Raw genomic sequence first — 20,441 nt, forward strand, 5'->3', positions numbered from 1 at the left:
TATATTTATATACACAAGATATATGGGTTTGTTTCATTTTTAGAAACATGAAATTACAAGCCAAAAATAATGTATAGGTGGACAATCATTTACACCGATAAATGTGCATTATTTTGCCACATCATAGTGTAACATTTGTACTGTTGATAAATTTACACACTCAAGTGAGAAATTCCATGAGAACCTGGTTTCTAAACCTCCCAGTTCTTTTGGTAGGTACCGCTTAGATTGAAGTCAAAGTTGAATTGGCAATAGGGTTGAATTTCAAAGAAGCACGTTTATAAGAAAACATAATTTTAAAGATCCTGTATCTCATGAACTGGAAGCTTAACTGCTGACTGGTGCTCCTTTCTAATTCTAGAGTTTCACAGATCATTATGGCTTAAATATCACTATTCTCACTACTCAGTTGATGTGTCTTTCCAGTAAATACACTGGATGCATCACTGTGATCTGAGAGGCTGGCTGCAAACTAAAATTATATTTCCTCCCCTTCTTCAGGTATCTTCCAGCCTCATGTACGACACTTACTTGTTCTGGCTACCCCTGTGGATATTGTGATTTTAGGGCTCAGCTGTGCTAATATACAAGCAGGTAATTCTTTCTTCTCCCTTCATTCTCAGTTGTGCATTAACAAATATAGGTGGCTATTTCATTAATAGCCATTTAAACGTAACAACAACAAAAAAAAAAGACCATGTGCTAAGCACCTTGCTAATTTATAAGTCATGTTATTGGCAGGGGGAAATTATTTACATGGGGCGTGCACTTGCTGGATCCTGGACCCCCATAGGAGCATTAAGTTGTATTATTCACCTGTTTAACATAAAAAGGGATTTTGAAACAGGTACTCCTGTTTAATTAAAGAGCATGTTGGAGAGGGAGAGAAGAGGCGGGCATGGATCTTGGAACTCAGTTCCAAGATGAATACAGTTCACTAGCTCAGTTGACATTTGTATTCCAGCCACAGGAATTGAGAACCTGCTACCATTTTTGTGTCATTTATATTAATAAAGAAAATACAGAATTATTTGGAGAAAGTGAGAAGATTACAATCTTTTGCTCTCTTCATACCATCTTGATGCGAAAGAGAAAAGAACTAGAAATCTGTGTTTTAGACTTGTTGCGATTTAGAGGAGATGACAATGTATACAAATGAAAAACATTGTATTTCCTTACTTGGAAACTTATACAGAGAATTTACTTTCTTTAAAAACAGAAGATTTGTTACTCTGCCATTCACGTTAGAAAATCAGAATGTGTTTAGCGACTGTGAGATTTGCTGTGTGTTTTCCTGTTTTCCAAAATGCTTCTTATCACAGACCTGCTATATTTATTACAACAACTTAGAAATTAAAGAGGATATATTTATTTATTTAAGGTACTGCATCGCTCAATGACAGTATGTCTGCTGGAATGCAGCTGCTCCCAGACCCCCTCTATTCACTCCCTACCGACAATACTTACATCCTGGCAATAACATCCACTGATAATGGGCGTATCTTTTTGGCTGGAAAAGATGGCTGCCTGTATGAAGTAGCATACCAGGTGACTATAGGTGTTACATGCAGGCATTTTTCATTGTTTCATGGTTGTGGGATCTGGGCACTGAGAGTTCTAAAACATGTCAGGTTTGCTGTCTTTTTTCTTCCGTAATGATGTTGCATGGCTTGGTGCACAACAGCTCTGACTACTTAGTGTAGGTGCATTTTCTTTGAAGAAGTAGTAGTTATATGAGGAATAGCAATGCAGCTTTGGTACATATCAAAAATAAAATAAAAACTTTGACATCCTGCACCCTTTTTTGTGTAAAATATTCCTTTTAATGATCGCTGATTTCATTCAGTTTAATACTACATATTTTTCAATTAAAAGCATGGTGTCTAGTTATATTTTTTCTTGTTTTCATACTTGTCCTGTTAATGACTGTTTAAATATAGTTCGGATTTTGTTCGGTTTTTATTTCAACACTGTTTGTTTTGTTTTTTTAAATTTTAGGCTGAAGCAGGCTGGTTTAGCCAGCGCTGTAGAAAAATAAATCATTCAAAGAGCACGCTGTCTTTCCTTATTCCTTCATTGCTACAGTTCACATTCTCAGAGGATGGTGAGTAGTGATGTTAAAGACTTAACCCAAAATGTAATGTAATCTTTTAAATAATACTGCTAATAAGTCAGACTAAACCATTTCCTCATTCAGAACATGTAGGTATTTTCAATGAAACTTGGAGTGGTTAATGATTATAAAAGCCAGGTCACTTATTTGCATGTCTAGTTCAGGATAGAGATACTAAAGCCTGGAAAGTTTGACATTTGTTCTCTAGTACAAAATTAATATGTGCTTAGTGGGATCACTGTAAATGGTAGAATCTTTAAGTAACTAATTTTACCCTGTTTCACTGTTTAGTGAAAAATTAACCTGAAATTATTCTACAATGGGGCTTTTTTTGTGGGGTTGGTTTGTTGGGGTGTTTTTGGTTTTTTTGGTTTGGTTTGGTTTTTTAGTTTACTAATAATTGTAGTTTACTGAAAATTTATTTCTGTTTTAAATCACTTCCAGTAGGAGTCCTGTGTGGGACTCCTGCAGTTTTTGTTAATTTAAAATGAATTATTTTCTAGATATTCTGTCTTAAACTTGTTTTCACCAAATCCAGTGTCGATTTGCTTGTTCTCCCTTTTTTTGTCCCCCTCCCCAGATCCTGTAGTTCAAATCGCCATTGACAACTCTCAAAATATCTTATACACCCGCTCAGAAAAAGGAGTGCTGCAAGTATGTGACCTCTCCTAATGCCTGTTGGCTATGTTACTAATGTCTATATAACTTCTTAAGTTTTCCTTAGTAGCTGGGAGTTCTCTGTAGGTATGCCAGGATATTATTGCAGTTTATCTCTTTGTAACAAAGTGTGTGCTGAAGACGTAAAACACCTTCTTCTGAGGAAAGAGTATCCTTTTGGTCTTCCACTCAATTATACAGAAACATGAGGATGAAATAAAAATCAAGTTTGAGTTGCTTCTTGATAGGTGAGGCTGTATTAATTAATTCAACCATAAATCACTAAGCTGTATTATTGTCTTGCAGGTTTACGATTTAGGACAAGATGGTCAAGGAATGACCAGGGTTACTTCTCTTTCACAAAATGCTATAGTTTCTGCTGCTGGGAGCATTGCCAGGTATATTTATGACAACTAGAATGTAAAAGGCTTTCTTTAAGGCCAATAATTTCACGCTATATTTTTTAAGACTGTTGTTTGCTTATTTCTTTAGATTCAGAGTGTATGTGGTATTTTGTTTTGTTTTTCAGAACAATAGATCGTTCTGTATTTAAGCCTATTGTTCAAATAGCAGTAATTGAAAATTCTGAATCTATAGACTGTCAACTACTAGCGATCACACATGCAGGTAAGAGCAATGCTAATTCTCCCCCTTTTAGCTGATAAATAGCATCTGCACAGTTTAGCAAAATTGTGACCTTTTTTATCTTTTGTTCAGGTGTCCGACTGTATTTTAGTACTTCACAATTTAAGCATCCAACAGCTCGTCCCTCCATGTTAACCTTGGTTCATGTCCGTTTGCCACCTGGATTTTCGGCATCGTCTAATGTGGAGAAGCCTGCAAAGGTTCACAGAGCTCTTTATAGCAAAGGTAAGCAGTGGGAAATAGCTCAAATGAGATGGATTTTTTTTCTTTTTTTGTGACGGTCACTATCATAGTGTTTTTACATTGGGGAGTTTGAAGCAGTGGAAATAACTGAATAACTGCAAAATAAGCATGGCTTCTGTGTGTTAATGGGAGTGGTTTTGGAAGTGGGAGGTTGTCATTTTTCAGTATTTAGCTCTTCTGTGAGGTGCAGTGTTTGTGCAGAGAACTCTGTTCTTGTGTTGATCAACCTTTTTTTTGCTTATCTCCCCATAAAATGTTCAAATTCGCCTACATGTCTCTAGCCATGTATGATTAGTTCTTGAAAGCAGGGGATAGAATACACTTCTCACCTGTTTAGAGCCTCTCATGCTCAGTTTATTGTGTGTTGATATGTTTATTTTTTAACTCATTCAGCTACGGGTACAATATAAGATACCAAACAGCTGCCACGTGGTTACAGATTTATGTCACTTCTGATCCTAGGCTGAATTTTTAAAAGTGCTGCAGAAATGCAGGGGAGAGTCTCTGTATGTTGCTGACCGTTTTCGTTGTACGTACTAATTTTTACCCTTGAAATCAATTCAGGATATTTTTTCATCTGCGATCAGTTTAAACATCTAATTTTTGAGGCATGTTCTACATATTTTAGGCTCATTTCACAGAATCACAGAATCACAGGTTGGAAGGGACCTCAGGGATCATCTAGTCCAACCTTTCTAGGAAGAGCAGAGTCTAAACAAGACGGCCCAGCACCTTGTCCAGACGACTCTTGAAGGTGTCCAACATGGCCGAGTCAACCACTTCCCTGGGGAGATTATTCCAATGCTTGACTGTCCTCACTGTGAAAAATTTCCCTCTGGTGTCCAATTGGAATCTTCCCAAGAGCAACTTGTGTCCGTTCCCCCTTGTCCTCTCCATGGGACTCCTTGTAAAAAGGGAGTCTCCATCTTCTTTGTAGCTACCCCTTAAGTACTGGTACACGGTGATGAGATCCCCTCTGAGCCTCCTTTTCTCAAGGCTGAACAAACCCAGCTCTCCCAGCATATCCTCATATGGCAGCTTCCCAGTCCTTTGATCATCTTGGTGGCCCTTCTCAGGACCCCTTCCAGCCTGTCCACATCCTTTTTGTGGAGCAGGGACCAGAACCGTACACAGTACTCCAGGTGTGGCCTGACAAGCACTGAGTAGAGTGGGATAATGACTTCTTTCTCTCTGCTGGCGATGCCCTTTTTGATGCAACCCAGCATCCTGTTGGCCTTCTTGGCCGCAGCAGCACACTGTTCGCTCATGTTGAGCTTCCTGTCCACCAGGACCCCCAGGTCCCTTTCCACAGAGCTGCTCTCCAGCCAGGTGGATCCCAGTCTGTGCTGCACTCCCGGATTATGTTTTCCCAGATGCATGATCTTACACTTTTCCTTGTTGAACTTCATAAGGTTCTTGTTGGTCCACTCTTCCAGCCTATCCAGATCTCCCTGCAGAGCAGCTCTCCCTTCTGGAGCATCTACTTCCCCACTCAGTTTGGTGTCATCTGCAAACTTCATCAGGCTACACTTGATCCCATTATCCAGGCCACTTCTAAAGATGTTGAATAACACTGGGTCCAATATTGACTCCACTAGTGACAGGTTGCCACTTTGAAAAAGAGCTATTTATCACCACCCTTTGGGTGCAGCCTGTCAGCCAATTCCCCACCCACTGCACAGACCACTTGTCTAGGCCATAACGCATTAATTTCTCCAGGAGAAGGCTGTGGGGGACCATATCAAAGGCCTTGGAGAAGTCCAGGTAGACAGTGTCCACCACCCGCCCCATGTCAACCAGGCAAGTCACTTTGTCATAGAAGGCCACCAGGTTTGTCAAGCACGATCTGCCCTTAGTGAATCCATGTTGGCTTTTCCCAATCGTGTACTTCATTTGACTTGTGATGGCCCTCAGGAGGATTCGTTCCATAACTTTCCCAGGGATTGAGGTAAGGCTGATGGGCCTATAGTTACCCGCATCCTCCCTTGAGCCTTTCTTGTTGATAGGGTTAACATTTGCCTTCCTCCAGTCCTCTGGGACATCCCCCGTTCTCCACAACTTCTCAAAGATTATGGACAGTGGCCTTGCAATGATGTCAGGCAGTTCACTCAACACCCTCGGGTGGGTGGCGTCAGGCCCATTGATTTGTAGGGTTCAAGCTCCTGTAATAATTAACATACTAACGCTTCCTTCAGCGATGGTGGGTCGGTGTTTGGACCAATTGGCAATTTCATTCCCAAAGCCTGGGACCCAACAGAGCTGGTAAAGACAGAGGTGAAGAAAGTGTTGAGGACCTCTGCCTTTTCTGCATCGTTGGTGATTGACTCATTTTCCGTTTAACGGTGGGCCTATGTTTTCCTTCTGTTTCTGCTTGTGGTTGACATGTCTGAAGAAACCTTTGTTGTTATTTTTGACATCTACCGACAGTTTCAATTCGAGTTTGGCTTTTGCTTTTCTAACTGCATCTCTGCATGCTCTGGCAATGCCCTTGTAGCTCAACAGATAATCTTCCACTTCTCAATCTCTGGCATGTGTCCCTTTTGGATTTGAGCAGACCCAGGAGGTCATGGTTGAGCCAGGGGGGCCTCTTACTCCACTTACTTCCCTTTCCTTTGTAGGGGATAAACTGGTTTTGTGCTTCCGATAGAGAGTTCTTGAAGAACTCCCAGCACTCACTAGCTCCTTTGTCTTCCATGGAAGCTTCCCATGGAATCCCTCCCAGCTGAGCCCTGAGTGAACTGAAGTTTGCTCTTCTAAAATCCAGAGCCCTCGTCTTAGAGCTGACCTTCAGCACACTCAGCAGGATCCCAAACTCCACAACATTGTGATCACTGCAGCCAAGGCTATCACTGACCGAGATACTACAAAGCAGGTTTTCTCGGTTTGTGCATAGCAAGTCCAGCAGCGCCTCATTCCTGGTTGGCACATCTAATATTTGTATCAGGAAGCAGTCCTCTATACATTCCAGGAACTTGGTGGATGACATGCGAGCTGCCGTATTGTTCTTCCAGCAGATGTCTATATAGTTGAAGTCCCCCATCAGGACCAGGTTCTGTTGGCCAGAAGCTTGCTTTAGTGCCCCAAATACCGCGTCGTCGGCTTTGTCATCGTGGAGGTCGATAGCAGATGCCCACTGTGCAGTCCTGCTTGGAGATGACCCCTTTGACAGTAGATGGCGAATGGTGTTAAAAGTGACATTCTGAAGAATGCTATGATGTACTAAATCAGGAAATATTATTTGCTGTTCAAATTGTATGATTAGGACTTAAAGATTGAGTTTTACTAAGTAAGGAATGAATTAATGAATTTGCATCTAATGCATGATTATTGCTTCTAATGCAAACTTATTATTGCTGTTCTTGCTAGGTGTCCTGCTGATGGCAGCTTCAGAAAATGAGGATAATGACATCTTATGGTGTATCAATCATGATTCTTTCCCTTTTCAAAAGCCAATGATGGAAACACAGGTACTAAAGCAAATTTTTATACAATTTTGATGGTATCTAGATATTATTTTTTCTTTCTGATAACAGATACTTGGATAATACTATTTGCAAGAAATGGGTATTTCACAGAAAACTTCCATGGGGTGTCTGGAAACTCTTACAAAAGTACTAATCAATATGCTTCAGAGGAAAAAAAATTAGTAGGCAGTTTTGTCAGTGAATTGGAACTTGGTCTTAGTCGGAATTCCTAGTTCAGCCATGCTTTCTATCTTGGTGCAAGCTATGTATCAAAAGCAATTGCCTTGACTTCTGAGACTTGACTTCTAACTAACATATTTGAAAATATTGTTGTCTGTAGCATGCTGTATATTGTGCAGAAGCACGGGAAGGCATGGTCCACAGTCCATAGCGATGTTTGTTGATGAGGATCAAATCTGGCAAAGATGTAAAATGCAGGTGCTAGAGACTCTGGGTTTCTTTATTTAAACTGATGTTCCACATCTTCATTAAATTTCAGGCATGATTAATGTCTTCATTATTTCGCCTTTTTTTTCTGATTTTCTTTTTCCTAATTGTTACATAAGTGAGTTTGTAAGAGGGGTTTAGAGGGGGTTAGATGCCTTACGTGTCAGTTCAGAGAGAACGTTTCATGTATCCCAGCTCTCAAGGAAGTCTGAAGTCTTCTGCTGAAATAGAGGAGTGACATGTCAAAAACAGTATTATTGGCAGAGCAGTGGTAGAGTTGGAGTGAATGGAGAGACTGTATAAATTGAAAGTTTCAAAGTCAGGTTTTTAATTATCTGCTGTTTTAGTAACTGACAAAGGAGCTTTATAATTACTCCAGACCCCTTCCCTGCAAAAACTTACACATAAATATTCCAAGTGCTGACCTCTCTCTTTTTTCCAAGGCATGTGACAGTAACAGGCAGCTAGGTTTCCCAAATCTGTTCTTGAGCAGCAGTTCTTCCCTGTTAGCATACACAGTTTCCTGGAATGTCTTCGCTACCATATGTCTCTGCTTGAGTTATATTTGAAGTAGGGTTCCAACTTTGAAAGTCTTGTAAACCTGTAAGATTCAGTTGCAGCATTTTTTGATTCTTTAAGAAATAATTCAAATTCATGATACCTTTGGTACTTAGTTCTGGTATGGTTAGCAGATTGTTGCTGTTTATATTGTAGCAGCATTAAAGTATCCCACTTTGCAACTTGTTTTACATTTAAATACAAAAAACCAACTATCCCTGTCCCCCAAAAGAAGCAATATATCATTCCCTGTCTCCCAAAAGCAGCAGTATATGTATATAGCTGTAAATTTGGTGGCAAAATGATTAATACCTATCTGCTGTTCAGATGACCACCCGTGTTGATGGACATTCCTGGGCTCTTTCTGCTATCGATGAATTTAAAGTTCAGAAGATCGTAACACCGCTAAATAAAGACATTATTCCAATAACCGATTCACCGGTTGTTGTGCAGCAACACATGCTGCCGCCTAAGAAGTTTGTTTTGCTTTCAGCCCAGGTGAGTATTACTTTTCTTAATACAGAAAATCAGGAGAGCAAGTACAAAATTGGAAGGCTGATCTAAACCTGTAAATGTTTCTCCATTTTGGATATGCTTTAAGGATTATATTATGACCACAAAAAGGAATAAGGAAGAAAATTGCTGAAAGCACCTTTACCTATTTTAGATTTACTCAAAGGTATTGGGCCAGCTTCTCTTGTACAGTGTATTAGAATTTTTTGTTCATCTCCAAAGATCCTTGTAGATACAGATCATCTGAGAAATTCTATTAACCGTGGTTATAAACATGATTATATGAAGTTGAAACAGAGGCCAGAAAATATAGTTTGAGTAAATATTGTTGGCAATTGAAATTTGAATGAATAATTTCTTCTTTGTCATAGAACTAGTAACAAAAACGGTTTTTTTGAAAGGGCTTTAAAAAACAAAACCCACAAAAACCCACAAAAAGAGAAAAGAAATTAACTTCTCTACTTCTCGTTTCTGATCACATTTAGCAATATTTTGGGGCACTTAATATCTTAACCAATAGGCAATTTAAAGAAAAGAAAGTTTTAATGTCTTGAAACTTCTGCATTCAAACTGCATTTGTTTAATGGCAGTTATTTTGTTAAAGGCAGCAGTCAGACTCTCTCCAGTAGTTAGTTTGGATGCAGGCAAGATGATTGAATGTAGAGTCTTACCATGCCCTCGATCCTGAATTCTTCAAGCATTTTTTCCAAGGCAGTTTTGAGGATTTGCAAGATACACAAAACCTTTCTTTTCTGTATATGCTCGGTATATGCTTGTATTGTGTGCTTCGCGTTAGGCTAAGAACAGCAAAATTAACTCAGTTTATGGAGAGTTTATAGTCATTGCAATATTTTTGCTGCCTTTTGTAGACGCCCTAGAGAATTTTCTGCATGTGAACAGGAACTGGGCTTTGGGCACCATTCACGTTATACTTTGATCTAATAGTCCAATGAAGGAAAGTTCAGAATACTAAAGATAAGCATTGTGGGGAGGAGGTGTTGGGATAGCCAGAGTAAAGACAACCTTATTCTAACTTATTTTGGGTTACTTCTAGGGGAGCTTTATGTTTCATAAACTTAGACCTGTCGATCAGCTCCGGCATCTGCTTGTTAGCAATATAGGTGGAGATGGAGAAGAGATTGAAAGATTTTTCAAGTTGCATCAGGTAAGATCTTCTGACCTGTTATGAAAAGTGGAAGATTTATAATGTTTACGTAAATCAAATCAGATTCTTTAGCATCTTTTTGTTCTTGCTGTAAGCTTCTAGCTACCATTTCATTTATAGATGAAAGTATTAGCTTATTAGCTTTTGCTCCTGTATTGTCTACATAAAACAAGATTGTATGATGAGAAACAGCTTTTCGTTTTATGATACCTAAAAGCAGAAGTGTAATTCACTTTCCCTGAAATTCTTATATGTCTTATATGTACACAGAAGGATAATGCAGTTGTTAGTTTAGGAAAGCAGCTCATCTTAAGAGCAGGGGAGGAAGACTTTCTAAAAACGTTAAACTCCTACTACTCTAAGAGGATTTTACATCTTGAAGACCAGTAGAAATGTGTATACTTGGTCTATTTTTTTGTTTAAGGTAAATAGCAAGCAGGGAGGAAGCTAATGTAGATTACAATTTTAAAGTGACTAGTACTGATTAGTATCTGTAGTGAATGTTCACTGTAATCTGTTTTCTTGTGCTTTGATAGGACATATTAAGTGGTATTTTAACATGCCATTAGAATATGCAGACCATTATTTGTATAGATTTAATATTCTTCAAAACAGAGTTAATTTACATTTCTGTAGAAATTGCATGAATCTTAGTCACAATTAGGTGGACAGACACAGGGATTTTTTCCCACCAGTAATCGTACTGAGTTTGCAAAAACTGTATAATGAAAATTACCTGCTATAGTGGGATGCCTCACTATGATTCACTTCCTGTCTGTAAGAGGGGAGAGCTGATTTCACAGAATCATAGAATCACAGAATGGCAGGGGTTGGAAGGGACCTCTGGAGATCATCTTGTCCAACCCCTGTTCTTGAGCAGATACACCTAGAGCAGGGGGCACAGGAACGCGTCCAGTTGGGTTGTGAATGTCTCCAGGGAAGGAAACTCCTCAACCTCCCTGGGCAGCCTGTTCCACTGCTCTGGCAACCTGACAGGAAGAAAGTTTTTTTTCTCATAGCCAGGTGGAACTTTGTATGTTCAAACTTGTGCCCACTGCCCTTTGTCCTCTCATTGGCCACTAATGAAAAGAGTCCAGTCCCATCATCCTGACACTCACCCTTCAGATATTTATAGGTATTGATGAGATCCCCCCTCAGTCTTCTCCAGGCTAAACAAACCCGGGTCTCTCAGCCTTTCCTCATATGGGAGATGCTCCAGTCCCCGATCCTCTTGGTAGCTCTCCGCTGGACTTGCTCAAGCAGTTCCACATCCTTGAGCTGCGGGGCCCAAAACTGGACACAGCACTCCAAATGTGGTCTCACTAGGGCAGAGTAGAGGGGGAGGATAACCTCTCAACCTGCTGACCACACTCCTTTTAATGCAGCCCAGGATATTGTTGGCCTTCTTGGCCACAAGGGCACATTGTTGGCTCATGGTCAACTTGTTGTCCACCAGCGCTCCCAGGTTCTTCTCAACAGAGCCACTTTCCAGTAGTTCGCCCCCAGACTGTACTGGTGCAGGGCGTTGTTCCTCCCCAGGTGCAGGACCTGGCACTTGCTCTTGTTGAATTTCATCAGGTTTCCCTCGGCCCAGCTCTCCAGCCTGTCCAGGTCTCGTTGGATGGCAGCACAGCCTTCTGGTGTATCAGCCACTCCTCCCAGCTTGGTATCATCAGCGAACTTGCTGAGGTTACACTCTGTCCCATCATCCAGGTCACTGATGAATATATTAAACAGGACTGGACCCAGCACAGACCCCTGGGGAACACCACTGGTGACGGGCCTCCAACCAGACTCTGCCCTGTTGATCACGACCCTCTGAGTTCTGTTGCTGAGCCAGTTCTCAATCCACCTCACTGTCCACTCATCCAACCCACACTTCCATAGCTTGCCTGCGAGGAGGCTGTGGGACACAGTGTCAAATGCCTTACTGAGGTCACGATAGACAACATCCACTGCTCTCCCTTCATCGACCCAGCCAGTCACACCATCATAGAAGGCTATCAGGTTGGTCAAGCATGACCTCCCCTTGGTGAATCCATACTGACTACTTCTGACAACCTTCTTGTCCTCTACATACCTGGAGATGACCTCCAGGATGAACTGCTCCATGACCTTTCCAGGGATGGAGTTTGAGGCTGACCGACCTATAGTTTCCTGGGTCCTCCTTTTTGCCCTTTTTGAAGATTGGAGTGACATTTGCTTTCCTCCAGTCCTCGGGCACCTCTCCTGTCATCCATGACCTTTCGAAGATGATGGAGAGTGGCTCAGCAAGAACATCCGCCAGCTCCCTCAGCACTCATGGGTGCATCCCATCAGCACCCATGGATTTGTGGGGATCCAGTTTGCCTAGGTGATCTCTTACCCAGTCTTTCTCAACCGATGGTAAGTCTTCCTTTGTCCCAATTTCTCCTCTCATCTCTGGGGGCTGGGATGCCTGAGGGCCAGCCTTAGCAGTAAAGACAGAGGCAAATAAGGCATTCGGTAACTCCGCCTTCTCTGTATCTTGCATAACCAGGGCCCCTTCCTTGCTCAGCAGTGGGCCCACTGTATCCCCAGTCTTCCTTTTACTGCTGATGTATTTAAAGAAGCCATTGTTATCTTTGACATGCATTGCCAGATTTAATTCCAAGTGGGCCTTGGCCTTCCTTGTTGTATTTCTGCATACCCTGTCAACATTCCTATATTCCTCCCAAGCGGACAGTCCCTTTTTCCACATACTGTGAACCTCCTTCTTCCATTTGAGTTTCTCCAGAAGCTCTTTGCTCATCCCAGCGGGTCTCCTGGCTCCTCTGCCTGACTTCTTCCTCCTGGGGATGCACCGATCTTGAGCTCGGAGAAAGTGGTCCCTGAATACCGTCCAGCTCTCTTGGACCCCGCTGCCTTCCAGAGCCCTAGCCTATGGGATTCCTCCAAGCAGGTCTTTGAAGAGGCCAAAGTTGGCCCTCTTGAAGTCCAAGGGTGTAACCCAACTCATAGTGCTGCTTCTACCTTGCAGTATCCTAAACTTAACCATCTCATGGTCACTGCAGCCAAGGCTATCCCAACTCTCACATCCTCAACCAGCTCTTCCTTGTTTGTTAGGATAAGGTTGAGCAGCATGTCTCACCTCGTTGGCTTCTCCACCACTTGCATCAAAAAGTTGTCCTCGATGCTCTGTAGGAACCTTCTGGATCGTGCATGGCTCACGGTGTTCCTTTTCCAGCAAAGATAACGGGGGTTGAAGTTCCCCATGAGGACCAGGGCCTGTGATTGCGAGGCTACTTCCAGCTGTCTGTAGAAGGCTTCAACTTCCTCTTCTTGATCAGGTGGCCTGTAGCAAACACCCACAACAGTGTCACCCCCCACAACAGTGTCACCCATATTTGGCTGTCCCTTAATTTTTACCCACAAGCTGTCAGCCTGTTCTGCCTGTCCACTCTAAGGCAGAGCTTGATATATTCCAATTGCTCCCTCACATAAAGACCAACTCCCCCACATCGCCTTGCTGGTCTGTCTTTCCTGAAAAGCCTGTAGCCATCCATAACCACATTCCAGTCATGCAAGAAGCTATCCCACCATGTTTCTGTGATTTCAATGAGATCATGGCCCTGTGACTGCGCACAGACCTCTAGTTCCTCCTGTTTGTTCCCTGTGCTCCGTGCATTGGTGTACAGGCATTTCAGAAAGGTGCTTGAGCACATATGTTTCCTCAGAGGATTGTACGAGGACCCATTACAGCTATACAAACCCTTGAGGTGGTTGGTCTCCTGGTTGCCGTCGCATGAGGCCACCATGGCACCTTTATCACTGCTGAGGTTGTCCTGTCTTATTCTCCCATTGTGTGTGATGGCATTAGCACTGCCAGTTTGTCCCCCTCCCCCCAGGGTGCTCACTTTAAAGCCCTCCTCACCAAGTTTGCCAGCCTGCTGCCAAAGATTCCTTTGCCCCTTCCAGACAGGTGGAGTCTATCCCTCCCTAGCAGTCTATGGTTCCCTGCCTTCTAAATAAAATGATGCAAAGAGTATTTACGGTTGAGCTACTGAGCATTAGAACTTCTTCTGTACATTTCTTCTCAACTTGATATAAGCTACCACACTAATACTATAATATGCTCTAGGAGGATCAGGCCTGTGCTACTTGCCTCATCTTGGCCTGTTCTAATGCTGCATGTGACAGAGAAGTATCTGCCTGGGCTACTCGGGCATTCTTCAGGTAAGTTTCAATTCTGTAGGTTGTTCTGAATATTATGCTTAGGATCACTAGAGCCACTAAATAATTGTACGTGCTCTTTAATGTGCTGCCTGAGCTAGCATTGTTTTAAAATGAGCATAGACTGTTAAACCTGGTGGAATATGCTTTTGCACTAATTGAGGGCTCATCAATAAAGGAAGCTTCCGGTAATGGTGATTTCTGGTTAGTTTCCCTTTTGGATGCTTGTATTCCACGTGTAGAGGTGGTTATTGAAAATGTAGTTTAATCTGCTTGAAATGTGCTTATCTATACTTCACAGTATCCCAGTTTACTGAAAAGAAGTGTGTAGTGATATATTTAATGACACCAACTCAACTAGTGTCATGGTTCAGCCTCAACTGGCAACTGAACACCACGCAGCCGCTCGCTCACTCCCCCCCACCCCTGTGGGATGGGGAAGAGAATCGGACGAGCAAAAGAACTTGTGGGTTTAGATAAGCACAATTTAATGATTACAATAAAATGATAATGATAAATGATTATGATAACAATGACAATAATGTTAATATAATAAAAGGGAAAAGGAAGGGAAAGGGAAAACAGGAAAAAAAACCGCAGAAACACGAACGATACAACCGCTCACCACCCGCCGACCGACGCTGCCTGTCCCCGAGCTGCGATTGCTCCCTCCCTCGCCTGGCCAGCCCCTCCCAGCTAGCATACTGGGCATGACGTTACATGATATGGAATATCCCTTTGGTCAGTTTGAGTCAGCTCTCTTAGCTGTGCCCCCTCCCCTCCCAGCTTCTTGTGCACCCAGCAGAGCATGGGAGGCTAGACATGTCCTTGACTAGTATAAGCGCTACCCAGCAACAGCCTAAATATCTGTGTGTTATCTCAACAGGTTTTTTTTTTTCCATGCTAATTTCAAATCACAGCACTATACCAGCTAGAGTGAAGAAAATTAACTCTATCCCAGCTGAAACCATGACAACTAGGAAAAGACAGCCACCGGACAGCCTGGGTTTCTTTGTTTTGTTTTTTTGGTGGTTTGGTTTTTTTTTCCCCCCACTACAAATTGAGTGAGGAAGTATGGGCTTCCGCTCTGGAGGATTAATTTGTCATCTCTGTATCTTTAGTACTGCATATCCTTGGTATAGTGCGGATATGCATATTTTAATTAGCTGCCTTAAACAAGTTGGTATATTGTGGGTCTCTTGGCTGTTCTCACAGGGCACATAGCCTGGAGGAAAAAACGGTTTGGTAAGATACAGCTGTTGAGAGCGGTGATAATGTGTGCAGCTTTCACTGTATGTTTGCACTAGAGTTCAAGTGTTATGTTCCCAAAAGCTTGCTTGCTCTTTTCCAAAACTTGTGCAGGTGTTAGATCAAGTCAGCTATTCTCAGTAGGCAGTGAATAGTTGCTCTTTGATAAACAAAATTACTTTACAAGTTCTGAGAGAAAATGTGGATGATAACTCTGGAGAGGTGGGTGTTAGCAAGGGAAGATGTAACAAAGTGCTTAGGTAGCACTATAGGAGCGAGATGAACAGAAATTACTTGTGGACGATAGAAAGGTAAGCATGGGTCATCTCAAGTGTGTCCTTTTCCCCACATTCCTATAGAGGCAAACTTTAAAAAGATACTAAAGCCTGATTTTGAGAATTGGTAGATTTCTCTTTAAAGCCTGATGCTATCATATCACCACAGAATTTAAAACATTAAAAAAAAAACTTAGTTGTTCACCTAACTTATCTTTGCAGTTGCATATGTTAATGCCTTTCATGTAACATGTATTCAGATAGTTTTCTCTTATTTTGCCAGAAGTATCATACAGTCACAAATATTTCTGAAGTTACGCTTGTTTGTTGTTCCTCCTCATTTTAAAAGAACCACCAAATTGCTGTGAATTCTCAAAGACATGAAAATTAAATGGATTGTGTATGAAATGTGAGGAATATTTGTCTTTGTGTGTAAACTTCAGGTATGGTGGAGAAGCACAAATGAGATTTCCATCAGCTCTGCCTCCTCCAAGCAGCGTTGGACCTATTTTGGGTTCTCCTATTTCTGCTGGTAAGTAACAAGCATTGCATGGTTTTGGACAGGGTTTTTTTCCTTAAATGTGTTTTATTTTCTCTTCTCACAGGTACATGTGTTCTTTTTGTCTGAAATAGTCCTTGATTTTCTACTCACTGGCTAATTAATTACAGAATTTTTTCCATTTCTTGTGGGTGATCTTTGGATTTAGTGAGAAAGTGATGTGGTCTCAAAATATGGCTGGATATTGCATATAATCTGTTAAGATTATTTGAAGAAGGTAGACATTTTTTGCTGCCAGAGGCATTTCAGCAGCCAGAGAAAAATTTATCAATACTATAGTTCAAAATTTACAAAGATCAGTTGGTCGTTGTGTGGCTATAGCAGAACATCTTCTTACAGTGTCATTGTCATACCTTTGCAGACACTGCTTGTGAGAAGAAACAATTTTAATCAAGAAATAGGTTAGTCGTTTGGAGTGATTTCTCCCTGTAAAAGCTCTAGCTTCAACATTTGGCTTCTGCTTAGGTTGTCAGTGCCACCTACAAATGAGAATATTGCCTGTTCTTTCTCCTCAGAACTTGGTGCTTATTGTAGTGGAGGCCTTTCTGTATTACTCAGGTTCACTTAAATTTCTGCAGTGGCTTCAGGAAGTTGTCCCTTAACACATGTTACTCAATTCCAGATCTTAAAGATTTTAAAAAAGAAATTCATAATGATGAATTTGGAACTCTGAATTACTGAATTATTTTTTTTTCCATCAGGAACTCATTAATTTCCAAGATCCTTTTCCCTTATATGACATGTGGCATTCAATTTTACACATCAGACTTGGGAAGAAAACTTGATTGCCTGGAACACAAAGAAATTCTGTTTCAGTACTATTTTTGACATATATCCAAATTAATAAGTATTGGAGAAAGGTGTGCTGAACTGGGATGAAGTTCTGGAAAAACCGTTGACCCTCCTCTTCAGAATTCCTAGCTAGTACTAGAACACTGAGAAAGTGGCTATTTTTAATGCATCAGTGGCATCACTTTCCAAGCCTGATGGTGTGGAACATTAGCAATGTGGGCAGGAGCTGAGGCAAGGCGTAAGAATGCAAAATGGTGGGTGATGTGGTGATTGGAGGCTGCCTTGGGCTTAGCGACCATGACATGACAGAGTTCTCGATTCTTGGAGAAGTAAGGAAGAGGGTCAGCAAAACCACTACCCTGAACTTCAGAAGGGCAGACTTTGGATTGTTAAGGGGTCTGGTTAACAGAGTCCCTTGGGAGGCAGTCCTGAAGGGCAAAGGAGTCCAGGAAGGCTGGATGTTATTAAAGAAGGAAGTCTCAAAGGCACAGGAGCAGGCCGTCCCCATGTGCCGTAAGTTGAGCAGGCGAGGGAGAAGACCGGCTTGGCTGAATAGGGAGCTTTGGCTGGAACTCAGGAAAAAAAGGAGAGCTTACCACCTTTGGAGGAAGGGGCAGGTGACTCAGGAGGACTACAAGGGTGTTGTGAGGTTATGCAGGGAAAAGATTAGGAAGGTGAAGGCCCTGCTGGAACTTAGACTGGCCGCCACCATTAAAGATAACAACAAATGTGTTTATAAATGCATCAGTGACAAAAGGAGGGCCAGGGAGAATCTCCCTCCTTTGTTGGATACGGAAGGTAACCTTGCCAGGAAAGATGAGGAGAAAGCTGAGGTACTTAATGCTTTCTTTGCCTCAGTCTTTAATAGACTGGTCATCCTCAGGGTTGTCAGGCACCTGTGCTGGGAGATGGAGCTAGTATGCAGAATCAAGCTCCCGTTGTTGAAGAGGTGGCAGTCACCGACCTGCTCCTTAACCTGGATGTTCACAAGTCCATGGGGCCGGATGGGATCCATCCGAGGATACTGAGGGAGCTGGCAGAGGAGCTCGCCAAGCCACTCTCCATCATTTATCAGCAGTCCTGGTCAACCGGGGAGGTCCCACACAACTGGAAGCCAGAAAATGTGGCGCCCCTCTAAAAGAAGGGTGAGAAGGAGGATCCGGGGAACTACAGGCCTGTCAGCCTGACCTCGGTGCCAGGAAAGGTCATGGAGCAGATCATCCTGAATACCATTACGCAGCACATGCGGGACACCCAGGGGATCGGGCTCAGCCAGCATGCGTTTATGAAAGGGAGGTCCTGCCTCACTAACCTGGTCTCCTTCTATGATAAGGTGACCTGCTTAGTGGATGAGGGAAAGGCTGTAGACGTTTTCTACTTGGACTTTAGTAAGGCCTTTGACACTGTCTCCCACAGCATTCTCCTGGAGAAGCTGGCTGCTCACAGCTTGGACAAGTGCACTCTGCGCTGTGTTAAAAACTGGCTGGACGGCTGAGCCCAGAGAGTGGTGGTGAATGGAGTCAAATCCAGTTGGTGGCTGGTCATGCATGAGTGGTGTTCCCCAGGGCTCAGTGTTGGGGCTGGTCCTGTTCAATATCTTCATTGTTGGTCTGGATGAGGGGATTGAGTGCACCCTCAGTAAGTTTGCAGATGACACCAAGCTGGGTGGAAGTGTCGATCTGCTGGAGGGCAGGAAGGTGCTACAGAGGGACCTGGACAGGCTGGATCGTTGGGCCGGAGCCAACGGTATAAGATTCAACAAGGCCAAGTGCCGGGTCCTGCACGTGGGTCACAACAACCCCATGCAATGCTACAGGCTTGGGGAGGAGTGGATGGAGAGCTGTCCGGAGGAGGAGGACCTGGGGGTATTGGTTGATGGCCGCCTGAACATGAGCCAGCAGTGTGCTCAGGTAGCCAAGAAGGCCAATGGCACCCTGGCTTGTATCAGGAATAATGTGTCCAGCCGGAGCAGGGAGGTGATCGTGCCCCTGTCCTGGGCACTGGTGAGGCTGCACCTTGAATGCTGTGTTCAGTTTTGGGCTCCTCACTACAAAAAGGACATTGAGGTGCTGGAGCGTGTCCAGAGAAGGGCAACGAAGTTGGTGAAGGGTCTAGAGAACAAGTCTTATGAGGAGCGGCTGAGAGAATTGGGTTGTTTAGTGTGGGTAAGAGGAGGCTGAGGGGAGACCTTATCGCTCTCTACAACTACCTGAAAGGAGGTTGTAGCGAGGTGGGGGTCGGTCTCTTCTCCCTAGTACAAGCGATAGGACGAGAGGAAATGGCCACAAGCTGCGCCAGGGGAAGTTTAGGTTGGATATTAGAAAAAACTTCCTCACTGAAAGGTTTGTCAAACATTGGGACAGGCTGCCCAGGGAGGTGGTGGAGTCTCCATCCCTGGAGGTATTTAAAAGAAGGGTAGATGTGGTGCTTGAGGATATGGTTTAGTGGTGGACTTGGCAGTGATAGGTTAGCGGTTGGACTCGATAATCTTGAGGGTCTTTTCCAACCTTAACGATTCTATGATTCTATGAAAATTAAATCTGAGTTAGAGCGGATATCAGGTATGGGGAGAACAGGTGCTAGGAGCAAACGGAGAATGAAAGTAAGGTATGGGAAAATGACAGGAAGCTCTGTAATCAATAAGGTGACTCCTTTTAGAAGTAAGCATATTTTTCCCAAATCTAAATATTTGGATATTTTTATCATTTGCTCTCATATATGCCTCTCTGAAACCTAGTATCAAAGCATGTGTTTCCATTTTGCTTCAGTGACAGGTCCAGGTGGAAGATGGCACCATTCTTCTGCCACTACTTACCCCATTTGTTCAAAGTGTAGTGAACTGTCATGTGAAATTAAGATTCTGATATTGTGGGTGTCCCATGTGGCGGGTCAGACAGTGCTGACAGAAATTGATTAAAACACCTTGAAATTTTGCACATGAAGCTACATTACAATAACGTTAGCATTAAAAAGCCAGGCACCTTTAACTTAGTTTTCTAACTGTTGAAAGTCTAGTCATGCATTCACATGCTGCTTTTCTGCAAGTTTGTGCTTTGCTTGGCACACATGCGAATGTCCTCTGAGATTGCCTTGGCACTAGTTAGTGAAGGTCTTTATCCTTTGTGCTGTTGTGTGTTGCCAGGTTGAGAAAACTGTAGTGCATGAGGCAAGAAGTACTGAATCACTGGTAAAAGCCAAATTTCAGAGTGCCAGTTTTCTTGCCCTTTCTGTGATATGCCATCCTACATGCTGATGGTACATGGATATTTTTGTAGATGACCACATGTGTTCCTCATATTTTGGGGTCTGGGGTTAGGTATTCAGACTTAATTTGCAGAACGGTTGAGTTTTCACAGCTGAACATGAGGCCGTGGTCGTTCTCAAACTGAATGTTCCGAGTTAACAGTGTTGCTGTAGTGTTTATCCAACTTCCCTATGTAAAAAATAAGAGCAAAAATAGCAGTTTCTTGCAGTTGAGTGCTTTGAAGGTAAATTTTATATTCTTCAAAAAGATCTAAATGACTGAAAGTGAGTGCTTTGAGAATGGGAGCACTCAGAAGGTGAAGGACAA

At 42.6% G+C, this 20,441-nt stretch overlaps 1 protein-coding gene across 2 annotated transcripts in view; it reads left to right on the top strand.

The window, feature by feature from the left end:
• NUP155 (nucleoporin 155) overlaps positions 1-20,441 on the top strand; it is a 41,286-nt gene that overhangs the window by 3,433 nt on the left and 17,412 nt on the right. For both annotated transcript variants that reach the window (XM_075079537.1, XM_075079536.1), the window contains exons 5-16: positions 502-594; positions 1,382-1,548; positions 1,999-2,104; positions 2,694-2,767; positions 3,077-3,168; positions 3,300-3,397; positions 3,488-3,640; positions 7,025-7,125; positions 8,455-8,625; positions 9,695-9,805; positions 13,905-13,999; positions 15,963-16,051. In XM_075079537.1, coding sequence (XP_074935638.1) covers positions 502-594; positions 1,382-1,548; positions 1,999-2,104; positions 2,694-2,767; positions 3,077-3,168; positions 3,300-3,397; positions 3,488-3,640; positions 7,025-7,125; positions 8,455-8,625; positions 9,695-9,805; positions 13,905-13,999; positions 15,963-16,051 — 1,350 coding nt within the window. The remainder of the gene's footprint in view (positions 1-501; positions 595-1,381; positions 1,549-1,998; positions 2,105-2,693; positions 2,768-3,076; positions 3,169-3,299; positions 3,398-3,487; positions 3,641-7,024; positions 7,126-8,454; positions 8,626-9,694; positions 9,806-13,904; positions 14,000-15,962; positions 16,052-20,441) is intronic.

The sequence above is a fragment of the Phalacrocorax aristotelis genome, chromosome Z, assembly GCF_949628215.1.
Source record: "Phalacrocorax aristotelis chromosome Z, bGulAri2.1, whole genome shotgun sequence".
Lineage (NCBI taxonomy): Eukaryota > Metazoa > Chordata > Aves > Suliformes > Phalacrocoracidae > Phalacrocorax > Phalacrocorax aristotelis.